At 44.8% G+C, this 25841-nt stretch overlaps 1 protein-coding gene across 4 annotated transcripts in view; it reads right to left on the bottom strand.

The window, feature by feature from the left end:
* The window catches only part of ABTB3 (ankyrin repeat and BTB domain containing 3), a 162213-nt gene that overhangs the window by 7454 nt on the left and 128918 nt on the right, over positions 1–25841 (bottom strand). For 3 of the 4 annotated variants that reach the window (XM_084523937.1, XM_084523940.1, XM_084523939.1), the window contains exons 6-15: positions 24660–24749; positions 21298–21399; positions 20097–20190; positions 19851–19986; positions 17919–18139; positions 16063–16241; positions 4421–4526; positions 3542–3644; positions 1955–2036; positions 1032–1100 (exon numbers count right to left, since the gene is read on the bottom strand). In XM_084523937.1, coding sequence (XP_084380063.1) covers positions 1032–1100; positions 1955–2036; positions 3542–3644; positions 4421–4526; positions 16063–16241; positions 17919–18139; positions 19851–19986; positions 20097–20190; positions 21298–21399; positions 24660–24749 — 1182 coding nt within the window. The remainder of the gene's footprint in view (positions 1–1031; positions 1101–1954; positions 2037–3541; positions 3645–4420; positions 4527–16062; positions 16242–17918; positions 18140–19850; positions 19987–20096; positions 20191–21297; positions 21400–24659; positions 24750–25841) is intronic. The other variant, XM_084523938.1, reaches the window with a different exon arrangement.

Raw genomic sequence — 25841 nt, 5'->3', positions numbered from 1 at the left:
CTTAGGGATATGGTTTAGTGGAGGGCTGTTAGCGTTAGGTTGGAGGTTGGACTCGATGATCTTGAGGTCTCTTCCAACCTAGAAAATTCTGTGATTCTGTGAATTTGGTTATGGTCAACAGGAAAGCTCCCCAAAATGACTATCAAGAATTTGCTCAAATGCGTCTTAGTTCTGTTGAGTGGGAGTTGTTAGGTTGATCATAGCTGGTATTGACAGTGCACACTATATGGAAGAGCCTGACTTAATACCCAGACAGGCTATGGATGTGTGGCTATGCTGAAGGATCCAATGGGTTTGGAGTGGCTTTTGCAAACGGGTACAATGTCACTGGATTTTTAACACCCAGTGAGAAAGCAAAGAAGTCTCTGTATCCCAGGTAGCAGCTTAATATTTCACTCAGAAAATGAGACATTCACATGCTTGAAATTGAACTAACTGCAGTGGGATTTCTCCCGTGGTAAAAGTCTGGTGCGTGCCCAAGAATTCTGCAGAGTGACGAACCAAATTGGATCCTGTAATACTGCCGAGATAAGTCTGGGCATGCAAGCCTGAGCTACTACGCCAAAAGTAAGAGTGTTGTAGAGAAGCTGACTGGCCCAGCTCAACAGAGCACCTCACCTAGCAGGCTGAGAGACAGAGAGAACAGCTTACTGTGCTGTGGGAGTTGGTTCCAGATTTTGACAACACCAGCTCTGCATTTCCTTGAAAGAGCCTCTCCAAGCATCTAACTAGATGTTTTAATTTCAGATGATTTTTTGGCTCAACGATCTTGATTTCGCTATTCTTTCTTTTGTGACAGTCAACTTCATGCTGGCAGAAGTTACCATAATGGGGGAGCAGCAGGGCTGGAAGGAGACTGAGTGTCTTCTGCGGGACTGTGGAAAGCCTGAGCACTGTGGGCACTCAGTGAGAGGCAGAGGTGGCTCTTACAGGAGTGCCCATGTCTTGCCCAGTGGCCTCGTGCCCTTGGGTGAATGATACACAGATCACTTAGCATTGCTCCCACTGCAATCAAGATAAATGTCTCTTACCTCCATAATTTCATTATTTTTAATCAGGAGTGACTCTGCACCTCCATAGTACAGATACTGCATAACCAGCTGTAACAAAACAAAGGGAGTGTTTATAAAAAAAAATAATAATTCAAGACATCAGGGAGAAGGGAGTCATGTAAAGATTGCAGGTAACACTAGAGGCTCTTCAATACCGCCAAGGATTTGTACATAAAACTGGCCCAATCCAACTGATTTCAGGATATATTTGGCTACTCTATTTCTGCACAGTTCAATGGTTCCTTCTCACAAGTAGTCTGACATCTCAGCCCTCACCAGCCACGTTGTCTGTACTTTCTTGTGAGCCCCAAACAGTGTGCAGGAAGCTGATTGATTCATTCTGAATTTTGACTGTATTTTTCACTATGTACATGATGATAATATAGCATTTCTAATGCTTATTCTTCTCCTGCCAATGACACCCACACCTCCACCCAGCAGTCTGTGGGCATGCAGAGATGAGAAGAAATAGTGGTGGCGCCTTTGCACTGTAATACAAGCTAACTGAGATCCCTCTGCAGTGAGCTTCCAGCACGCTCAAAGTTACTGTAGGCAGCTGGGAAATATCTGCATCTGTAACAGCTGATACATGGAACCGCCTGAACTCTGACTGAAGTAAAGAGAAGCGTATACAAGTATATGATACAGATGCAGAAAGCAAACTGTATTTTCATGGCAAGTAATTGATCAAACAATAATGCTAAAGAAGGAAATTAACCGTGTCTGGAAGCCTATCCATTAAATACAGAGAAAGCCAACAACAGAAAAAGCAATCAAGTACTTTAGACTGACGTGCCCTGCTTTGTCTGCATACCATTACCAAATACACAAGTATTAGTTTGGACAGGGCATGTACAATGTTCCTATGTTCCATTCAAATTAAATGTGAGAAGTGACTTTACCTGAAAGATGGGGTACTTCACATAGTTGATCTCAATACAAGTACTATCAGTTGAGGGCTTGCTAGACAGCAGTGCTTTAAACCTAAACAGAAAGGAGCAAAGATTGAAATACCAGCCCAATTATCTCTGTGAAAAAGTATGGCAAAGTGGAAGGACAGCATCAGCTCTTGCAAAAACAGTACACTGAAATGCATGGATTTGTCACTGACAAGCTTCAAGATTTAGACACATAAAATAAAGTTCAGTCTAAAAGGAAGAAGCCTTTATTTTGGGAGATTTCAGTTGGAAATTTTGGAAAAATATATCTGATATCACAATGGAAAAAATGGATACAGGAGATTCAGAAACTGTAATGATATATATTACAAAATCAAAATGTATTTTGGAAACATTATCATTTAGGAAGAGTTGCAACATTTAAAAACTGAAAAACTATTTGAAGAAGATCAGTTTTAGCCTATATCCATCGTGCTGCTTTAAAAATATTTTGGAACAAAATATTAAAACAACTACAGTGTGAATTTTAAGACTTCTATGCAGACTCAATACAACTGTATAAGAAGAGGCAAGAGAGAAAACTGGGTAGGTTGCTTTCTCTGATTATCAAAACCTGAAATTCAGACAGTTTTCAGGATAAAACACATTTTAAATTGATAATTACAGATGTAAGACAGATACATATGTAGCAATCTATTTCTCAAAACTAGATATTTCCATTTGATTAGAAGGTAAAAATGGGAAGTACACTGTTAAAAACACAAGCCCTTGTACTTTCTCTTTTTGATAATTCATCTGACCTTCTAGATGTAGTGCAAGGCTTGGCTTATCTATCAAGACCAGCATTTGCTGGATGGTAACCTTTTCCATACCACCACTGCATCTTAATTAAAATATGGATAACAATTGATTTGATCTTAATAGCGTCAAACTCTATTGCAAGCACAATTTGATAAGCTTAAAGCTTAAGTTTGGAATGTGCTTGTAGACACTAATTATAGAGCTGTGTAAGAATAAAGTTTGTGAGCAGTGTAAGAAAGGAATACACCTGAAGTTGAGCTGGCTGACCCGTATCTGGCCTTCTGAGCAAAGGACACAAACCATACGTACTGCCTTTCGATACAGCGTGACACGCTTTGTAGATATTCAATTTTATTTAAAAACATGTAAAATATTGTCAATGAATTGTGTGATAGCAACGTGCTTTTCCTACAGACTTTGTACACCGATGCAACACAGGTTTTAGTCGATCACAGGATAAATGACTGCTAAAAATCAAACTATTCAAACTCCTCTATGCTGGATGCAGAAATGGATGCAGCAATGAGCTCCATGCAAAAATGCCTCAGTGGAATGAAGTCAGATGCATGGCCAGAAGCATGGAGCATTTACAGGGTGGGAATCTAGCGATAGGAGCACTTGTTAACATCCTGCAGATCAACCAGAAACAGGCTGTTGAGATTTTCTGATTAGTAAAAACTTGAAGGTTCAGACATTAGCCCTTAAAGAATCTTAGCACCAGCAACAAAAACAAAAATACAAAATCAATTTCTACTTTTGGTTAAAAATAGAAATATCTTTGCATTTTACCTTGGTGATGCAGTAAATAGCAACACTCGATGTGCATAAAATGGTCTTCCTTCCACCAGAAATGTAACATCTGACATCTCTTTGTTGTTAAGAAAATGGGGATCTGCAATCACAAAGAAAATAAATTAAAAAAAAAAAAAATTGGTTTGGAAGAGTTCACAAAGGTAGATAATGATTTCCTGTTTTGACAGAGGAAGACAACAGCATAAAAGGATATTGTTTTTAATGAGGAAAGCCCATAAAGCTATTTTGGACAGTCTGAGACAGAAGATCCACAGACAGCCACTTGGAGTTCAGACTAAGGAAATTCAAAGCTTTGAAATCCGTGTCGACCTTTGCTGAGATGACATCCAGCCAGCCCTGCTGCAGGGAGCTGGCACAGCTTCCCAGCTCCATTACCCAAAGCAAACTTCATCTAACTGCCCTCAGGCCATACCCTCACCCTCTCCCTGGGCAGGACAGCCTTTGTGCCAAGGGGAAGAGAGTCCTGGAACTTGGCTCACGTCTTCTCTAGGTCACATCAAACCAACTCGGGCTCTGTCAGCAGGGCTGGGAAGGCCGTGCTGCCGCGGTGTCACCTCCAGCCAGCCACAGTGGTTTGAGATGCGGACAGACGCTTGGCTTTGGGCCCTGGGCTGGGATCCCAGCCTTGTTAGCAACACAGACAGATTTACAGTCCCACTCCAGTGCATCTGATGATCCTATTGATTTCAGTGGGAGTTTTAGGACAGGCTAAGGTTGGGGCCTTTCATTTTTCTAGTCCTGCCTTCGAAGTCCACGTTTTCTTTTGGCTTGAGCCTCCTCAAGCAGCCAGCCTGCAATGTGGACTTCCCACAGCTCTCCTTAAACAACCAAAGAGCATCTTCAAGTCATGCTTACCTAAGCGAGAGGTCTGCTTGCGCTTGATTTCAACAAGCTTTGGAATAGGGTAGGGTCCGTAGCAATGAGTGAAAATGACGGACAGCTGCTGACTTATCACTTCGTTCTAAGCAAAAGAAAACAAATACAAGCAGCGTAAACTTGGCATTCAGAGGGAGGCGTTGCATTGTTCTCAAGAGCTGCCTGTTTTGAAGCTGAAAAATGTAATTGCTGAAGCTTTATTAAAAATTGGAACTTATAATTATTGGTAGTTGTAAACTACAGTTCTCACTTAGTTGTTTGTTACATCTCCTGTAGGAAGCAGGTAAAATGAAATGTACTCTCCTTGGACTCCAAGTGTTCTTTTCCCAACAAACTCCGTAGCCCACGTTCTCTCCAAATAAACAAAGCTCCTTTACAATAGCCTCTTCGTTTCATTTGCAAACTTACTTCACTGTAAAATAACTTTTTGCTGCTCTTGTAAAATAACTTTTTGCTGCTCTTTGGAAAAATGGTCATTGCCCACATTTCAGAAAACCAGAACTACCAAACAGATGCACAGCCAGCGTACATTTCTAAGCACAACCCCCTCACAAACAGACCCTCCTTTACAGAACGATAGAAGCATCACGGCCTGCCACAGAAGCTCCTCATTTAACCCCAAACATTTCATTAATGTGATTTTATATCCCTGGCACTGGCCTCAGCATCACTTCTCTGAGGAAGCCACCAGAACCTCACAGGGCCAGGTCTGGTCCCTGGCCCTACTCATCCAGGGCAAGGCACCCATGGGGCACTTTCCTAAGTAACTTAAGCATTTATTTGTCAGCCTATGCTGGAGTGATAGTGAAATGGATTTAGTGCTTAACTATCTAAGTCACATCTGAAAGCCGGATTGAAAAGCTTTTGCTAACTTTATCCCACTCTTTGCTGGTAACTGAGCCAAGTTCAGTGGGGCAAGGTGGCTAATTCCTGACAATGGAGTGCTTTGTCTTTTAACTGCAATGTTGGTTGGCAATTCCCTTCCAAACTGGGAAACTGAGATGAGACACCTAGATGTAAGAGGGTCCAAGACCAAGAGAGTAAGCAGGTAAGGGAGAAAAATAATACTAACATAACAAACTGAGGAGTTCAGATGTTATACTAAAATTATCTCCAGGCTTTTAAGACAGAAAACCAAGCTTTGCTTTCTCTGAGCACATTTCAGTTCAGTTCTAAAAGTAGAAATTCCTTAAACCCCACGAGAGATGAGGAGGAATGGCAGCGATACTGTAATGACTCTTGCACCATATCTCATTAAACAGGGTGGGAAAAGGAAACAAGCTGTGCCCTCATAGGCACACACTGATGTCAAAGGAAATTACATACACTCACCCTCAGGCAGAAGTTGGCTCCCACTACTACGTCAGCCATAATATTAAAAGAAATACTGAGATAAGGGAGATGCTAAGAAATACCGATACCAAGAGAAACCATTTTGCAAGGCACAGGGAGCAGCCTTCAGAGGGGGGCTCACCGCTGTGCCTCCGGGATGAGGAGGATGCTCTGCCCCGGGAGCATCTCTCTGCTCGGTGTCCTGAAGTCGGAGCTCTGCAAAGCCCTTCATAAAGGGAGTGAATCACAGGGCAAAGAGAAAAAGGAAGATTTAAAGCCAGATTCACAGAAGGAAGTGACTCAGCCACTGGGAGAGCTGGGGGGAGAGCTCTAGACAGACAGGGCAGAAAGAGCAATCGCTTCTCTGCTCGGAAGGGCTGTGCCGAGGAGCCGCACCGACTGAGTCAGCCAGGGAGGAGCGCATCCGGGGGGATGCCGATTAGCAGCAGGGCAGCTCCGAGCTGGAGGCGGCAGATGCTAAAAAGTCAATAAATGCAACACAGTATGGGGCTAATGCTGTGTTTCGGAGCGCGGGGAAGCTTCTGGAGAGGAGAGGTAGAAGAGCAATGATCACCTTAACCTGCAGTGGATAACAGCGCAACTGCGCTGCCGAGGAGAGCTACTGGCGGCTCCCGTCAAATCTGCCAGGGTGCCAGCCTGGTTTCAGTGGGTCCGTGCACTCCTCGGTCCCAACCACAGCTGAGCCTGGGCAACAGCTCATTAAAACAGGCATATATTTCAGTAATGACATCTCCTCCTCCTAGGCGCGTCTGTGGGAATGGGCTGGTGAAAAATCTGGTATCAAGCTCCCGGCACCTTGGTAGGATCCAGATCTTGCTCTCTGCAGACCAGGACATCCAGGTGCAGCAGGATGAGGAGAGAACAGGCCAACCCCAGCCACGCAGGGGTGAGAAGAGGATCCACACGTGTAGCAAAAACTGGCAGGAACTGGTCGCATACCTACAAGCCTGGGGGAGCCTGCCACTACGGGCAAGACACTGCCCGCTCACAGGGTAACAAACAGGGCACGAACCCTGCCCATGGTGTGCGGACACCAGCCCATTATAAAGCCACCTTGCCGCTGACTGCCCACAGCTGTGTTAAAAACTGGTGTTGATTAAGCTCTAATGAGCTCAAACTATGAGACATTCGCAAGAGAGAGGCTTTAAAAACCCTAAGGTGCAGGAGAAAGATGGGACAAAGGGAAAAGTGACAAAAAGGGAGGCAGGGCCATCGAGCAGGCAGCGATGCCAAGCACTGCGGACCTCCAGAGCTCTCACCCAGGACACCGCTCTCGTTTGGCAGAGAGGAGGTTGGAGAGCTTTGGTTTCTGTCGATAATGTTAAGAAATGTCTGCAGCTAGAAAGCTGAAGCATGTGTTCATTTCGAGTCATCGCTAACAAACCACAGCAAGTTTTCTCCCAAAAAAGACACGGAGAGGGGAGTGGTGAGCTATTACGGCAGAACAAGTCCGCTCCCCACACAAACACGCGCGCAGCCAAACCTCCCGGGGCCCTGGCTTTGCTCCCTGCAGCCTGCTGGCTTCACCAATGAACCGGGAAAGAATCGGCAATGAGGAGAGATAAAAGGGATGCTTTGTCAAAGGTACAGTCTGTGACTGGATTGCTGGGGAAAAAATCTGCTTTTTCAGAAGCCAAATGTTGCTCTTGGAGAAGGCTGAGCCGGGCTGCCTGTGAAGTAACTGGGAACAACTACAAGAGACCACGACCTGGTGCCTCAGAATTGCTCCAGCAGAAGATGCATCCAGCCTGATCAACCTTCCCTCTTCCACAGCACCCATGCCGAGAACCTCCAAAGCTGCCCTGGTTGCCACATCCACCCCATTTAAGCGCTGAGCATAATTCTTCCCTGTGTATCCATCCCCCTACCAGCTGATTGTGAAAGAACAGCTGTAGGAGCTCTCTGCAGCAGTTGTGGGCGGTGATATTAACACCAGAGGAGCAAACCCAAGTTTGTTTTCTTGCCACAGTCTGATGTTGAAAAACATTTTGCCTGGATGTGTGATGCCAAGATCTGGAGCAAGGCCAGCTTCCTTTCAGAGACTCAGCTCATGAGCGACTTCTATTGTGGGAGGGGAAAAGAAAGCTTGGCATAGGATATAATGAAAATATTTACCTAGCCATGGGGTAGTTTACAAATAGGCAAGAGAGAACAGGGAACAGCAGTGAATCTTCTTAGGGAGGATGGTGCTTCCAGCAGCGTTGGTCGATGAGCAAGCAACTTTGCTTTGTAGATGCAAGCATTCTCCTGACTTAAAAGCATTCCTCAGAAAAGATCCAAAGGAATTCCCCACACTTGAACTGTGGGGGGAATTCATAAATCCTCTTGAAGCAAAGCTGAAGGTTTTCAAGTTGCCAGAGATGAAGAGTTGATTGATCTGAGAGAAGGTGAAGAACTGGGTGGAGGGTGCAAGGGCACCTTTTCCTGAATTCATTTCCGATGAAGGTCTGCAGCACGACTCAGGAAAGGCTCCTCCAGACTTAGGTCCAAATGCTGGAGAAGTTTGCTTCGGTTCAGCTTACCAGGTTCAGCCTGACCTCGCCATTCTGGGATGTGGTCCTACAAGGTCCTGGACACAGCTGGGAAACACCAAAACAGTTTTCTCCAGTACTTGGGGAAGCTATGTGTCATCTTGGTGGCTCATGGTCCAGACTCTCAAGGGGAAAACCCAGGTTGGCTTTAGCAGCTAGGCTAAGGTCTTGCCCTTTGACTTCCCAGTTTTCTGAGATCACAATTTGCATCAGCTGACTCCTCTTTAAAGGTTCCCACACTGATTCTCCCTCAACTGCTCAAACCTCAGTGGCTGAGACTCTTGACTGACCTACAGACATCTTGCTACCTCCACCTGGTTGCCCTCTACAAGTTAGGCTGCTTTTCTTTACCAATTTACGTGTATGTGCGCCAAGCCCTCAAATTCCTCTACCACAAAGCCACAAAAACAAACACTCCCAGTGTTAAGCAGAAAAATGACGCACTTATTCTGGGCTTGGTGTCTGGCAGTTAATGCACATCTCCCCAGCAAGCAGAGAAACCACGCATGCAGGGGTGCTGGCAAAGGTTTCTTTTCTCTCCCTGGTCCTGAGGATGCCAGGAAGACCCATCCCTACAAAATACAGAGCAGTAGAAGTGCTGTGTCCAGTCACTTGTTGTGCACATGGTTCCCAGCTGCTGTTCCAGCACTGTTGAAGCCTCAAGATGCCCCAGACCCACTGAGGTGTCACCCACGAACCTCCTTCCATGACAGGCTGGGATGGCCTTGAATTATTCCTCTATTTATGTTCCCCTCCTCCCATGAAGAGCCAATAAAGGGTAAAACAACAGAGGGCTTTTCTTAGACCTCCCAGGCTTGAGCACTCAGACTCTGCTATGAGACTTTGTTCTCCACGTCTCTGAACCTTTGTCACCCTTCTCTAGGTGTTTCTGCTATTGTCCTCCAGCGCAATTCACTTTTGCCAGCTGCATCAAACTGATTAAATGCCACTTTAGAGGGTCACTCCTAGGTGATTAAGCAGCATACACATAATTAATATTAGTCAACAGTTGCAAAGGTAGGGAAGCCCCAGAGGTTGGAGATACAGTTAGAGGCAGTGAACTGCATAACAAAATGGGTTTTGTTAGAGCCAGGCTCAAGTCCTTCCACTGCAGATACAAATGGAAAGGAATTAATCACAGGTAAGGCACAAATGGACCCTTCAGTTAGCTCTGGGAAAGCTGCCAAGCCTCCCTTTCAAAAGACTCTTTATATCACAGCTGTGCATTGTATGTAAAAAGCTCCGATCCCCAGGCACAGTCTAATCCCTGGGTGAAAGCCCAGAAAAGGGCAGGTGTCACATCCATGGCATTCATTTATTGTAAATGAAGAAATGGCTCCTGCCTCTGGCAGGGAAACATTTTAGAAGGCAAACAGAGGGTAGGAAAGAAATCAAACCTGTGTTAGTACGAAGCCGAATCCGTGTTATGAAAACACAACACAGGGTTAACAGTCTGTTATTAACATGCCACTCAGTACCTGGCGTTCACATCTCACACGGAGAATGCACGACGTACATGTGTGGATGACTTGCGTCCTGGTTACTCTGAACTGTTTAGACACAGAAGTACTACAAATGACAATGGGCAACATTACAGATCACTGCAATTATGTGAGAACAGTGAAACCTGCCTTAAGAAATCACTCAAAGTCCCAGATCAATCACTGAACACAAGCTGGCCATTAGCTGGCACACAGAAGGTTATCAACCACTCCATGGAGCCTGTAAGCAGGCACTTTAGCATCATGGAGGTCTTCAGAGTTATTTCTAGTGTTGATTTTGATGAGCCTGTCTCCTCTGTGGAAAGTCTACTTTTTTTTTTTCATTCAAAATATTTCAGTTGCTGGCCAAAATATTCCATTTCCAGGCATTATTTTTTTCAAGAAAAGTAAAATATTATGCGGAGAACAAATATTCTAATGAAACCTGTCATTAGAATAAGACCTCAATTTTCCATTGAAAAGCTGTTCCACCAGAATGTGAAAGTTCACCCAGCATAGAGGGGTCCTTCCTGATCTGTTTCTAGGTAAGAGAAACACATACAGCCAAGAGAAGGTTTTTCTCCAGGAGCTGAGCAAGACCAACCCAGTGCCTGCCCATACACTGTGCAGGGTTCGCCTCCCCCCTCTAACCTAAGCCCTTCCTGCAGAAGAGGACAGCCTGGCCCCACACAGCAAACTCAACTCCATTAAGCCCATCAGAACAAATAGTCACTTCAGCCCACTGTGATGCAAGGGACAAGAAGGGGAATTTTTTAGCTCCATCTTCCAGAGACGCGTCATGTGCAGGCTACAGGGAAAGATGATGTTTGCTGACCACTGTGTCTGGGCTTTGTAGAACAGAAGCACAAACTGAGACTGTTGACATTACTCTGAGAAACCTCTTCCGGTGTTTGTTTTAGAGGAATTAAAACCAGAAAGACCATAGCAAACAAGTCCAAGAAACAGGACACCCATCTCAAGCTTCAGCTTCTGAACATTTTGCTACAACAGAGCAGGCAGGTGTTTCAGGCTTTCCCACTGCTTTTTGTTTGTTGGAGCCATCAACATTTTTTTTAATAGTTAATGCACTCATGACAGAGGCTACATGCTGCTATTTCTGAAAGGATGTATTAAAAAATATTTACTTTCTAAGAGATTTTGGATTCCAAGTGGCTAAGTCACTGGTTAAAGAGCCCTTTGGCTTTTAAATTATATAGACCAGGTTTCTCGAGATACCTACACCCCTGAATCCATTTGGAATTTTAAAAACTGTTTATTGTTTTAAATCGTTATTTGTTCTATATAACTGTCAACACGGGGCCGTTATTCCAACAGCTCAACCTTCCAAAAAGGTCTGTGCGCTCCTGCAGGTTTCCTCAGCTGCCTATGGATGTATTTGTAGCGTGTGTGAAACTTGGCACGAAGTTTAAATTCTGAGGAAACATCTTTGCAAATAGTTTCGTGCGTCTTTCAACAAGCCTTCACGCACAGCCTAATCAATGCCTCGCTAATGGGCTAATTTTTAAAATAAACTACCTTGTCACTGACAGAAACTGACGGGAAGGATGAATACTGCTGAAGAAGGGCGGTGAGGGACCTCCCAGGACTTTTCAAGTTGCTTTCGCCTTGGATAATACACTAGCAGGAATACTTGCAGTCCTAAGCCAAGGTTTCCTGGCGTGAAGCACCTCTGGTGTCAAGCAGAGCTTCAGACAACACTTCAGCATGTGCACTTAACACATGTGGACCAACACATTCAGCAATATATTTCCAAAAAGGATCCAAAGTACTGGCAAATAGCAGTTCCATGCCCACGCTGTGGGGGGAAGGCAGAAAGTTGTACGAGAGATTATTTGGAATTAAAATATTCTTTTTTTTCTCTCCAAAAATGTGGCCAAGGACAATTTGATCTAAATGGCTGCACACAGAAAAAGCAGTGGACGAAACTGGCTCACAACCCAGTACTGACAGCAGCAGTGCTGGCTGGTCTGCATGGATGGAGCTGGGTGATTTTAATGATAATTCAAGCTCATGCCGAGCTCCACAATGGAAACCTAACCAACCTCTTCCAAAGACCAGATGTGTTTAACTTCCAAGGCTGTGGTTTTGAGTCCCTCTCTCTTCTAGTTGTGGAAATGTCCACCGAAACAGCTCCAGGATTTTGGTAGACAGGGGGAGGAGGAAGCATCCTCCACATTCAACATGCTAGCCTCAGGAGATCCTCTTTGCAAAAACAGAAGAGCACACATGCACACAGATGATTTCTTCCCCTCAACTGCTGTCCACCAGCACGAGGGAACGGCCATTAGCCCTGCCTGCTGTCACGTGTGGATAACCTGCTCCACCTCAGGGCTGGGGCAGGCCTGAGCTCCCCATGCCTATCCTCCCTGGTTGACCTGTTGGCCCTGCCTCGGGCACTACAAGCCTGTAAATCGGGCTGCTTCCTCCACATGGCTCTTTATAAATTCTCTGTTTGGGGGCCCAAACTCAGCACTGCAGGCAGCCCGCTAGTACAGCCGCTCCTCAGGCAAACATGGCGCTCTGACGCAGTTTGGGAGTTTCCTCAGGCCATGAAGAGCGCACCACGGATACTGACAGGCAGCGATTTGGTTGCATCCTCCTATCTTCTTCTGTAACAAGATCTCCAGTGTCATCTTAGCTTTGAGGGACTCAACCCTGCATGGCACAGCAGCTGAAGTTTAGCTCAGGGCTCCTCGCTCCCAGAAGTGTCTCTCCAGCTTTTGTCACACACAGCCCTGGCCAAAGCACTGTGAGCAGGCTGTTAGTGAGTTTGGCTGCCTCAGAGATTCAGCTGGTCCCAAACCGGCAAAGCCTTTCCTCCTCATCCCTTGGCGAACCACCACAACTTCATCAACAGTCTTAGTGTTAGATCTGAATTTTGCCTACTCTTCGGAAAGCACCCTGACCTAAGCTTTCCACATCCTTCCTACCACCACTGCCTTCTCTGGTCTTTGATCTGGTGCTGGGCTGACTGCAGGATAGCAACAGGGGCAGAGCCATCTGCCTGTTCTCGTAGCTTTGCCTCGGCTGCACAGAAATACTGTCATTCCTCCACGCTCAGTCTGAGCAGTGCAGCTGATAAAGACATTTAAAGGCATGAAAGGAAATGAAAGCGCTCAGTCCCACCGGCAGCCACCAGGAGCTGGGTACTGAACCCTCATTTGTGCCTTCAGAAGTCTTCCCCCAGGGCTTCAGTGCAGCAGCGGATGACCAAAGTGCAATTTATTAACTGTTCTTCCCCTCTTATTTCACAGCTTTAGGAGAGGCAATAAAACCAGGGACTTCAGCTTAGCCAGTTTTGCCTGAGCTGCCGATTTTTGTTGCCAGCTTGTGTTCCGCCATCAGGGCTTCTGAAAATTTTATATTGTTTTTCTTTCTGGCGTTTCCTGGCACATAAATGGGAGCTGAGTGCCACCCTGCCAAGCTCCAGGACACCAGCATCAGTGCTGGTGGCAGAGCTTCCAAGCAAACTCTCACATCTGAGCTTGAAGACAGGGTACAGGCATTTTAAAAAACATCTATAAGACAAAAGGGATTCCTTATATCTGTTCCTGTTCTTATAGATGTTGCTTAGTTTTTCTTTAGTCTTTTCAGTTTTGTAATACTTGTCCCTTTTGCATATCCTGGGAACCAGCACGAACCTTATGTCCCAGTGCAGAGTGGAAGCTGGGGGCAGAAGGCCTGCTTCCTATTCAGAGACCTGCCCTATGTTTCCGTGTGAATTTTGGAGTCTCTCAGGCCAAATTACAAACTGATGTCTGGCTTAGCTAGGCTGTCACAGCTTCTGAAGCTGAGACTGTCACCGTGAGGCACTAAAAATCTACCTGTTTAATTACTTTAGTTTCCTTATTCATAAAAGGACAGTAAGATCTTAATCTACATCTCAACTCATTAATATTTGTAAATTGTTCTGAGACTGCAGGATAGTTGGAACTACTTTTAGGAATGGAAAATGCCATTTCAATTAGGTATGCAATTAAAATATACTGAGCATCATAAGCAGCAAATGGGACATCTTTTTTCATATCAGCCAAGAAATGCTAAGTGGCTCTGTGCTTTCTAGTTGCATATTTTATATTTTTTGTCCTGAAAAACTCATTAAGGAAATGTATTGGGACAGATTGTGACATTCAGCAAGAGTTGTAATGTCTGTTGAAGTTCATGGCCCAGAGGGAAAAGGATGTCCATGTGGACAAAACACCTCTCCCTGCAGCTCTACAAAATGTAGAGCTTTACAGTTCGCTGTAGAAAGAGAGGGACATGAACTACAGTTACAGTCCTTCTGCACCTCTTAAAGGAGATTTCCACTCTGTGGGTATATAGAAAGAAGAGTCTCTGCTCTCAGCCCTCCCAGAGAAGGGGAACAGAAGAGCCTTACAATCTCAGTTTTCCTTGGCTGCCTTCTACGGAGTGACCAGGGAGAACTTTTACTGGCTCTTTCTTCTGCAAATGAATTTATTTTGATTCCTTTCAAAGGGCTGCACAGAATCTGTCCTCATTTCTTTCTCTGAGAGCTTTCTGAGAGGCTTTTTGGACAAGACTGTGGCAATAATTCATGCCATTTGCAGACAATTTGTAAACCCTTACAGTGTCTCAGAATGATTCATTATTTTTCTAAGAATATGAAGCAGTTTATGTGTGTGCGTTTGTGAATATGCATGCTCATGAAAAGTGAAGACAGGCAGTTCCCCTAGGCCCAGAGGTGGAAACAAAAATCAGCACAGATTTTTTTCTTTTTTTTTTGAATATCAGTTGCTTCACCCCTCTACATTTTAGCTCTTAAGCGAACCCAAAGCAGAAGGCAGAAGTCTTATTTGCCGCAATGTCTCCTAAAAGGCACCCTGGAAGACCCAGTATAGTATTTCCTGAAGGTATGATCCTATGTAAGAAAATTATTCTAACAACGATCAGCTACAGACACATTAGCTTTGGCTTCAGCCACCAAGGAGAACCACAGTTACAGCTATTCCTCATCCTAGATTACAATGCCTAAACTTAATCTCTGTTAAATTTTCAATACAATTAGTTTTATATCAGCTTTCAAAACAAACAGCACCTTGCTGGTAGTTACTGGATGAACATCATTAACCCAAGCCAGTTCTGAGCAAGGACTCCACAAATCCTAGGATTTAGAATGATTTCCTAAAAGATATCTCTAGGTATTTTCCATAAATACCTATCCAATGCAAACCGATCCCAAAGGGAAAGTTCATGGGAGGAAAAATCTGAGCAACTGTTGGAACAAACACTCAGCCTTTGCACAAGACTGCACTCCAAGCCCTCTTTTGCATCAGGATACAAGAAATAAATCCATGTAGGCTTTCACTAGCTATACTATGTCTGGAACCCTTTAGTATTGAGTGCATACATCAGACCTCCCTCCTTTCCACATCATTAAGGTTATTGCTGCAGGTGCTAAAAAATACTCACTCCTTGCTGTTATATATAGAGTTGGGTGAGAAACTTGCTTCCCAGTTAAACAAATAGAAGACTGTGCCGACATGCACAGCATGTGATGAATGCTTATGTGATGCATACGAAAGAAACTAACCTTCACTAGGTAAGACATTTTCCTCTCCTTGCCAGCCCCATGATCCTCCCTTTGCTATTATACTTGCATACCTAATGGTATCTCCCTCAAAAGGCTTTGTTAGTCTGATATGTCTGGCTAAGAAAATGTCAGCTGAAAGAATAAATCTGGGAAGGCTGCAAGTACAAACACTCACACAGAGGATTTTAAAAAATTACTCTGTGTGTGAGCTTGTAGAAACCAGTCTCCCCACACGTTTAAAAGTCCAAATCCCACATGAAGGAATGAGAAAGTCATGTGAGAAGTTAAATAAATCCAAAGCAAACATGACTATTAGCTTTGTTGCATGGTCCTGTAAAACAAGCTGGGTAAAGTTAGTCTCTGGGTTGGCTTGTTTATCAACATCTCTTGCTGTACTGCAGTTATCCTGGTGACTTTAATTTCACCGCTACGCATTAGCTTCTGTTGTCTCTCCAGCTCATTGTTAACATCAGTATTAAGCTGTTCTAGCAGGAGATGCGATTAGCTGGTGTTTTTAACCCATGCTTCCACAGAGAAGAAATCTGAGATACACAACACAAAAAGTAATAATCCTATACAGTCTAGCAAGCTTTGGAGCAACTGTGCAAAAAACAATATTGCAAGATTTGTGTCTTACAGGATCAGCATGAGGCTGATTTCTTTAAAATGCATAATTTATCCTACCTTGCTGGCTTTCAGTATCTCAAACATCAGAGGCAACCCCTGCGTGATGAGCTCCTCTGTGTACTCTTCTTCTTGAATGGACTTGAATTCCTTTAGCAAGCACTGGATGAGGGGTCGCCTGTGCTGCTGGAAGGATGTTCGCAAGGACTCCAGCCACGTGTGCAGCGTCCAGGGAACACCTAGGGATGGAGGACAGAGCTCATTCTCAGCTCCAGAGAAGGACTTGCCTTTCTGCTATTGCTACCTTTACGTGCATACATGTTAAGACTTTAAGCAAAAACTGCCAAAAAACCCTAGAAATCAAATTCCCATTTATCCACAACTGAGAAAGTGGATGGCTATCAAGACATCCCAGACCTAATACGCAGAGGCTCTCCTCCAAGTGCTTAGAGAAGACTGTGGTCTCTTTGCTCATCTAGCCTTCAGCTTCTCTGCTGAGACTGCCAATTTGTGGTAATTGCTGTGGTGCTCTGTGATGCAAAACCCTTTTGGAAACTAGATTTACACTAGCTCATTTGTTTGAACGCAGCCCTGGAGAGCCATTAAATGGCCAAAAAAAAAAAAAAAAAAAAGTATTTTGGTCACTACCCACCTGTATTCAAAGTGGTGGTCTTCAGATTACAACTTTCCTTAAGCGCTACCCCATGTCCTTTACTGATCGTTAGTATTTCCCACAAACAGCACTGGGTGCGTTAAGCAGATCAGCCTTTTCAAGTTGCCATTTGTCATGGCAGAACCACTCTCCAGGAACTTAAAGGGAAATGTTCCCATGCACTGAATGAGAAAACACACAAAGCTAATATACTACTCCAGGCGTTAGGCTGGATGTGACCCAGTTTCTCTTCTTGCAGAACAGAGTGGGAGGAAATGCAAGCCCAGGGCTTGGCAACCAAAGGTTTTTCCTTCCACTTCAGCAAATGCCCAGCACCCTGAGAGCAGCCCTGGTGCTCTCATCTCACTCAGCACCAAGCGCTTTGCCTGCTCAGCAATTCTGGTGAGCCACTGCTAAGACCCTACACCCTCACCCATGCAAGAGGTCTTCAGGGCTGGAGTGCTGCACCACGTGGAGGCACCCTGGCCTCTCTCTGAAGGCAAATTAATGAGGATTGGGCACACATCAATGGGCACACAGCCTAGGCTGACTCCTTCCTGTGCTCCCAACCACCCTCGTTGTGGGCAGAAGCAGACTTCCAACAAGCTGGTATGATGCTCAAGCCCTGTGGTGGCACAGTTAGACACTGGGAAGCCAGTTCACTGCTCCTCCCCTCAGAGGCTCACAAACCTTGGAAAAGAAAGCATTTTTTACTGCGGGACTGCATTATGGCAGAGTGCAAAAGAGGAGCTGTTGGAAGCAGTCTGCAGCAGACAAACACTGCCCCAGAGACCTAGTTAATACTCTGCCAGGCAGCAGTGAAGATGGCTGCTGGTGGAAACAGCTCTGTCCTGCAGAAAAGTGCCTCTGAGCAGGGTATGCTGTGGAGCCCAAATAGGCCAGGAACCTGCAGGATCTCCCATCATGTTCCAGATGGGGGTCAGAGAATGAGGGGCTGCTGCTAGCATGGGTCTAACACATGATTTGATGTGAAGGGTGGATGCCTGTTTTGTACAGCTGGCAGAGGAAGTGGGACACTTAACTGGCTTGAGAGATGCTCCAAAAGCCTTGGCACTACACCAGGGTTGACTTAACTCACTTCACCATCCTTACCTGCAGACTCACTGAGAACCCCCCTGCAATTACCACTTCCACAGGAGTTCACGGAAGTGCAACTGTGGTCGGGGTAAGCAACAGCACATAAAGAAAACGTCTCACAGTGGTATTTGTGAGGAGGGAGAGAAGAGACAGTGCTGGCACTGACCTATACTCCGTATGTCAATGGTCACATCCACGTATCCGTGCTCGGCGCTGTGGTACATGGCCTCCTTCAGGGCCTTCAGCTTGGCCTTGCTGTTGCGGCTGGCGCACAGCGGAGCTGCTGCCGAGTCAGGCAAGTCTGTCCCCTCCGCCAGGATCTCCTCCAGGGACAGGATATCGCTCTTTTCCTTCTCTGGCTGAGCAAGCAGCTTACGGAAAACATTCCTGTCAATCACAGCGTGATACAGAGAGGGAGAGAGGAAAAAAAAAAAAGAGCAGGAGAGCAGAGTTAGCGGCGATGCTTTTTTTGTGTGCCCAGGATACTTGCTGCAGCATGACAGGTTAGGACACCTATCCAGCAGGCAGGTCAGAAACTACTCCAATTAACGGGCTAGCTTACAACAGTCCCAAGACAAGCACCACTCCTGCTAACCCACTGGCAACGCCTGGACCACGACTGCAAGACGCTGCTGTAATGACAGCAACAGTACAGACGTCATACAAGTGGCAGCATCTTGTGGGAACACAAAACCATGAGCTAAATGTGACTCTCACGTGACTCATGACTTCAGGCACTCATCCCACCGTCAGGAAAGGCTGAGTTGCCTTTGGACAAGCTCTCAGGACTTTCACCAAGGAGGCCACTTGAGAAGGGAGCTGTCTGGAGCTACCAAAAGCACCACCACTCAATTAACACTCAAAGCAGTCTGGGAAAGCCAGAGCAACTAGACATTCAACGAGGCCAGTCAGGGCAGGTTCAAGCACTTGTGGGACTACTCTGGCTGGGCCATCAAACAGCAAAGCCCAAATTCAGCCACAGACTTAGTACCTTCAGGTTCATACCAGTGTAACCTCATCAGTATCAAAGGAATCACTCTCAGTTTCCATGGCTGTGAGAAAAGAAACCAGGCCGGTCCCCAGCCCACCTCCCTCGTATTCCTCCCTGTACCTGCTCAGAATCTGGCATGGAGTGGCTGCATGGCAAGGGGTGTTCCCAAAAAATGAGTGGTTTGGGAAGAGAGGGGAAGAGGAGGGAGTCTGTGTGCATGGTGTGTAGGTAGGAACATAAAATCCAGTTCTCAGAAGTAAGTTGTGGGTCTGTGACATGCACAGGCTGCAGCCAAGCCTCAGAGTCCTCCTCAGGTGCTCGGCTCCCACCCAGACCGGCTGGCACTAAGGCCTGAGCAGTGAATGTGAGACTCCAGCAAAACAACTGTCCTCTCTGTCCTCCCAGAGATCCCTCGCAGGCTGCAGATGGGCAGCATTGCTTGAACCCGCCCTGACGTGCCATGAGCATGTTGTTAGACTGGCAGCTCTTCTCTAAGCAACAGATGGCAGGTACTGTCTCTAACCTGTATCTATGTTCCTCTGGATGGCTACAATCAGAAAAGTAGGAATGTGAAGATCAAAATACTAATCCATCGTACTGCAGTTAACTCCTGCATATTGCAAGATCATGCATGCCAGGTGCTCATTTCATTACCGTCTTTAAGAAAACTTCCAGCATACGGACAACATTAAGGCACACAGGACTTTACAGTAAACGCAGATGCAGAAACTCTGCTCCACAACAGCGAAGGCTGCAGCAGTACAGACACAATCCGCCCCAAACCTCAGGAATACGTCAACAAGAAATTCAGAAGGAATGGCTTTGGCATTCCTTCCTGCCATCACACCAGCTCCCGTTTAACAGACATCACATTGCAACACACCGTGGAGAGTCCCCTTCCTTTTTTTTTTTTTTTTAATCGGATATTAAAAAGCAGTTTGTACCACCAACTGGTTAAATTCACATGCCAGCAAAAAGCCTTACATCTCTGCCCAGTTGGTGACATGGTTAATTGCTCATGCAGAATTTTCACCCATCTGCTCAAACCAGACTCCCAGGCAAGAAATAACCACTTGAAGTATGCCACTAGACTTGTTCCCACTCTACCTGTGTCCATGTGCAGCAGCCTGACTGAAAGAGTTCATGTCACCTTGTGGAGTCATGGAAATGCCATTCCTGTACATTGTTCCTATCATGGGATCAGCTCCTCTCTCCAACAGCAAACTGACCAGTTCAAAATTTCCTGCGAGTTAAGAGACACACATTTAGATCTTTTAAAATCCATTATTTGCTCATCTTAGTTCACAGATCTCGACTGAAGAATTTATTACAGAGGGAGAAGAAAGTCCTTACCAGCAGCTGCTGCCAACTGTAAAGGAGTTTCAGAGTAATTTTCTTCTCCATGCTCCAAGGAACCTTCTACCTTTGCTCCAGCATCCAACAAGAGCTAGAAAGAAAATTCACCATTTAGAGCAACTGGGGGGGTATCACAGTGTTCAGAGCTCATGAACAGTGACAAATGAGAGTCTAATGCTTCTTGTTATCTGCAAACCAGATACAATGGAGACAAGTGACATGCACATTCTGCTCATTCTCTCACAGAGGCAAATTGATCCCTTTTTTAGCTCGTTTTACACTGTCAAGACACCAGGAGCACTAGTGTCCAACTTCAGAGCCAAAAAAGTGTAACCCAGCGTTTTTGAATGGGAAATGGGGATAAGGTTGGTGTTCGGAAGTAATGCACTGACGATGGATATACTGAAAATTAGCTCAACAAGCATCCTTCCTTCGTGGTCTAACAAAAGCCCAGCACCATCTTAAAGTGGAGCAGATTTCATTTGCCTCCATCTTTTATACAAAGCCATGGCCAAAGAAAGGCAGTTCTTAAGGACAAATCGCAGCAATGAATCCAAAAGCTGTAGTCTCCATCGGGAACACTTCCACATGAATAACAACAACGCTGAAAACAAAAGTGGCCAAAGACAGCAGGACGGAGCCTGCCCTCCAGCCCCTCTTGTCTGTTAGGCTTTCATAGTTTTGGCGCTTCATTATGTGTGCCATAGACACAGCTGTTTTGAAGAATAAACCTTCTCGACTTTTGTGATGCCAAAGCACAGAACCAGCATATCCCACGCGACGCCTTGCTTGGGTAAGGAGACTGAGTGCCCCTGTGGGACAGGGCGATGGCTCTTGCTGTCTGCCTCTCCCCCACCAAGGCAGCCGTTTTGTGTTTGTTAGAGTATTACAGCGGAAGAAAGCGTAATGAATGAAGGAACAAACACAGAAAACGAGTGGTCAGGAAGGAGCACAAGGAGTTGACAGACTTTCTTTGGTGCAAGTTTGCTTTAAAATCGTCCTATTTAAACCTCATATTGGTTAAGGTTTGAACATCATATTCGTTATATAATAGGTTTATTATATATCAGTACACTCCAGAAGAAGCAGAAGTAACCAATATGAGTATGACAAGAGGATACTGGTTTGAGATGAATGTAATTATAACTGAAGAGGAGAAACAAAAGAATGAGATGCAGGTAGGGAAATACAATAATACCTGAACTACAGGAATATGTCCATGCAACACAGCAAATGTCAGAGCTGTCCAATGGCGGGTCTCAGGGTGGACGGATGGGTATTTATGAGCAGTACTGACAACCTACAAACAAATTAAAGTTATTTTTTTAAAGAGCTATACGTAAGAAAATTCAACCTGCCTGAAAGCCAGGCACGTGAGGGAGTAGGTGAAATAGAAAACCTGGGAAAGGTGCTTTATAAAATGATTGGTTTCTTTTTTCCAGCAAAAAATTTTCTTAATGCTAAAACTGTTCATGCCGATTTGACAGCTTGAATAGCGTTCATACCAAATGAAGTCTTTTCACCAACTACTGTAGCTCCATCTAAACCACTGGCCACCAGATACTTTTGCACAAGGTCAAAACATCCACAGCTGTTTACAGCAGCACACACTAGGGAAGCAGGGATGGATCAGATGCTTATAGCTAAGGACTGCTCCCACTGTCTCCTCCAGGCCATGTATTGACAGCCCCAGTGCTTGGAATTGCTTCCAGCCCAAAAGAATTCTTTCCACATAAATCAGTAAGACTTTTGTTGTTGACATCAAGAAGAACACATCCCAGACCCTGCCCTAGAGTTTCCAGCAGTACTTCCAGGCTCCTCCTCTTCCACCAGAGGAAAAAAAGACGTCTGAGAACAGATGGGGCAGAGTGGCGTTTCACAGATATTTTAAGAAAACTCCTTTTTACTTTTTTTCTCCTGTTTGAGTTGCGTTAGAACAAAGCAGGGTGGCTACAGTTGAAAGAGATGCAAACTATATCCTCAGGATAAAAAAAAAAATGGTATTTTTCACATTGCTCCTTCCATTTTCTGTTTTAGTGCCTGTTTCCTCTAATGGAGACATTGGGGAAGATGAATAACCACTCTCTACTTCAGGTTCCCCGTCCTAAAGTCGGGGATATTAATATTGATGAGGTTCACAGAGATGGAACAATCTAATGAACATTTGCAATCTGAGCTTGCACACTCAGATGGAGTGTGACACTAAAATTCAAAACCTTATTATTGGTCTTTGAAGGAGGACTAAAATCAGCGTAAAAGATGCACCATCTCTCTGCCTCATCAGCCAGCTACGCTTTCCCTATCCTGCCTGAGGTCGTTTTATCCATGTAGGGGAGTGGGGCCAGCAGCTAAATGCTTGGTTGCATTAGCAGATTGCATTTCCAAGTGCCACATGCAGCATTTTGCTAGAAGCATACGACCAAGCCCTCAGTCCCAAGAACGAGGGATGAGGACAAAATCTGAAGAGCCTGTGCAGATCCCACAGCTTGTGAGAGGAGCGGATCTGCAGCAGCGCCTGGCTGCATCGCTCAGATTTGCCAAAGAGGGAGGTCAAAGTGCCCATCTCTCTTGTGCAGCCCTGGAGGGACCAGTGCACCGTGAGCCCTGGTGCAACAGAAGTGTGCAGGCACCTGGGTTTGCTTAGAAGGAAAAGGATCAAGCAGTTTGAGCCTTTGGATTTAGGCTGGGAAGCAAGAGCAGCAGAGGTTGAGAATGGCCATCACGGTTCAGTGAGACACGTGTCCAGCTCGTCCTCCTCCGGCATGGATTCCCACTGCTGTTCGGGGCAGCCCACAGCAAGCAGCAAAGAAAATGAAGTCATTTTAACTCCTTTGCTCCTTTTTTTTTTTTTTTTTTTTTTTGGGGGGGGGGGGGGGGGCGGGGTGTCAGTTGACATGGTGTTTGCAAAAGACCTGTGGCTCACAGGGCTTCTAAAGCCTCAATTGAGATTTGCTGAGCAGCTACAGGTCCCACTGACTCCCGAGTGAATTGCAGCTTCTCAGAACATCTGGAAATGAGTCCATTTTCACTAAAGACGGGCAATCAGAAAGGGAGGCACCCAGCATTTGAGGCTACTTTTAGAAACACACATATATATATAACTGATTTGCAAAAAGAAATAGGGAAAATGATGCAGGCACCTGACAGAGTATTTATTTTCGTTCATGGCTGATTTGCCTTTTTTTGCCGTAATTGCCCAATTTGCACAGTTGGTTGTGGTGTGCACAAATCATCTTCTAATTGCACACCATAATTATTCACAGTTCTTGTCCCAAAGTGTTTTCATTTGATTTCAGAGCAAACACTCTACAGAAATGAATCAGGGAGGCTCGAATCCTCACTGGAGCTGCACTTTCAGATGTCAGCAGTTTCAGGACGACAAAACTCTTTACATTTGCATTTGGTTCAAGTCTGGAAGATTACTGGCACAACTGGGAGAACTGGGCTTTCTGCTCCTGATGAAAGCCAAGTAATGCCCTTCCACCTGTGAGCCACAGACTCAGAGCAGCAGGAGAGATCAGTCCCATGTCCATTCAGTCTTTGATGTGTCTATCAAGAGTGCTAACAAGGGCTCAAGTATTCAATTATTGCCAGCTCTGAGGGTGGTTTACTTGAATTTTGTGAGGGAAGGGGTGACAGTGACTTCCTTAAGAAACTGAACTGAAATCATCAGATGATTTCACATAAGCCACCGATCAGCAATCAGATAGTAATGATTATCAGTCTTGTGCAGGTGACATCTATTTCTACTTTTAAATTAAATTTTTAAAAGTGCAAAATGCCTGGCTGAAAGCAGTAACTGCAATCTATCAGCTCGCTCAAATCCAAACAGAACAGATGGAACACAGATAAGTGAAGCAGACAGCTTAATTTACTCATGACCTCCACAAATTGAAACTGGAATCATTAACAAATAATTCTCTTATGGATTTTCAAACGGCTCTTTAAAATGTACATACCTGCATTGCACGGAGCTGGACCACAATCTGTTTGGTGGACAGATTGTGTAAGTTTATGATGTGCATTCATCAAAGAGACGTTTATGTTCTGGAAGCGTTAAGCTCCTCATCCAACAGTTTTCAGCCCAAAGCATTTCATAAAACAGAACACTGGAACTTACACTGCGCTTCTGTGCTGGGGATGCTCAGGCAGAACATCCCAAGGCATAGAAATGCTCAAGGTTTGGCAGGCTATCAGATGGGTATTTCTTTTACCCTCTTGATTTTAACTCAGCTGAGATTCAGGGAATCCTTCCAATACCATCAGAGCTGTGCTCCATGGCTAGCGCTAATGCCTGTATTCATTTGCAGTGTGCAAACACAACTAAATCAGTATTACCTGTGGGGAAAGCCTGATGACTTGCCCCTTCCTGTGCAGTGAATCCCAATGTTAACCTAATGCAGTCTGATTTCACTATTCATTTCAAGTGGTGCTGTCCCAGACAAGACAATTTTCTTTTATTTTTAATTCTTGGGATTTTCCTTCTGCTACTGTTTCAGGAGGCAGTTTAAGATGTGAACAAATAACAGAACAAAGATACAACCAACAAAAAGTCCTCACCTCAGCATTCAGATCTGCTCCAGCATCTAGCAGCATCTGCACCATAGCCTCATCACCCCTGACACAAGCATACATCAGTGGAGTCATGCCCTAGTCATTTTTTGGAGTTAAAAAAACAAAGGAATTGACAAATTTAACACAAAACTCTTTTCATTTAAAAAAAAAAATAATAATTAAGTATATATCATCAAGACTAACAGTATGTATTTAATGACATCCATTATCTCTGTTACAGACATGCCTCTCAGACTAACAAAAGCAAACCATTTAGTAAAATCTCCATTTTCACTGTCACTTCATTTTTTTTTTGGTTTTGTTTACACATTATCCTTGTCATTCTTAGCCCAGCTACTGAAATCAGGTTTGTGAGCTTCACCTCCATGTTCATGTACTAAACTTAGCGTCTTTGTCCTTGGGGCCCCAGCAGAGAAATGTTTTTATCAAAGCAACCATATTTCCACTGATAGTTTAAAAAGACAACAAGTCTATTCCATTTTCTATGATCACTGTTTCTTAAAATCTAACTTTTAAAATAACCACCAGAGCCATTAAAAACATCCAAAGCTCTTCTTATGACAGGGCAGATTTGGGCGGTATTTTCCACGTAGGATAAAAGGGAATGAAGATGCTAAAGCTTTGCATAGCACTCCCTGGTAAACAAAAACTTCATTTTAAATGAAATGCTAGACAGCATTGTTGCAAGGAAAACACAGCCCTGTCTGGAGGAAAACTAGATTAACTGACCCTTCACTACCAAACCACCACAACACAATTTGTATTAATCTGACATACCTGCTGCGCCTGATCACCATTTCCCTTAAGATAAGTATTATTGTAGCTGTGGTAATGAGTCTAGATGAAACCATGAAGAAATCATTAAATCTACCATAAATTATAACAGAAAAAGCTGCTTATTGAATACAGTAGGGGGTGTTGATCAACAGTCACTGGTTGTTTTGCAGTAAATTTACCGCAGTGTGCGGCTACCTCTGATGCATGTTTGTAGCCTATCTCGAAGTCGCCTGGTAAATTTGCTGTCAGATGGCAGCAGGCTCACTGTTTATTTAACCTGAGTGCTGCCATGAAGTGAAATTACTTTCAGAGGCACAGGGGATGCCCAGCATGGCCAGACACAGAGCTGTGCCACTCACTTCTGTTCCTAGCCAGAGCCCAGCACCACCA

The sequence above is a fragment of the Aythya ferina genome, assembly GCF_964211825.1.
Source record: "Aythya ferina genome assembly, chromosome: 1".
In the NCBI taxonomy this organism is placed as follows: Eukaryota; Metazoa; Chordata; class Aves; order Anseriformes; family Anatidae; genus Aythya; species Aythya ferina.
This window is presented reverse-complemented; position numbering and strand designations above follow the sequence as displayed.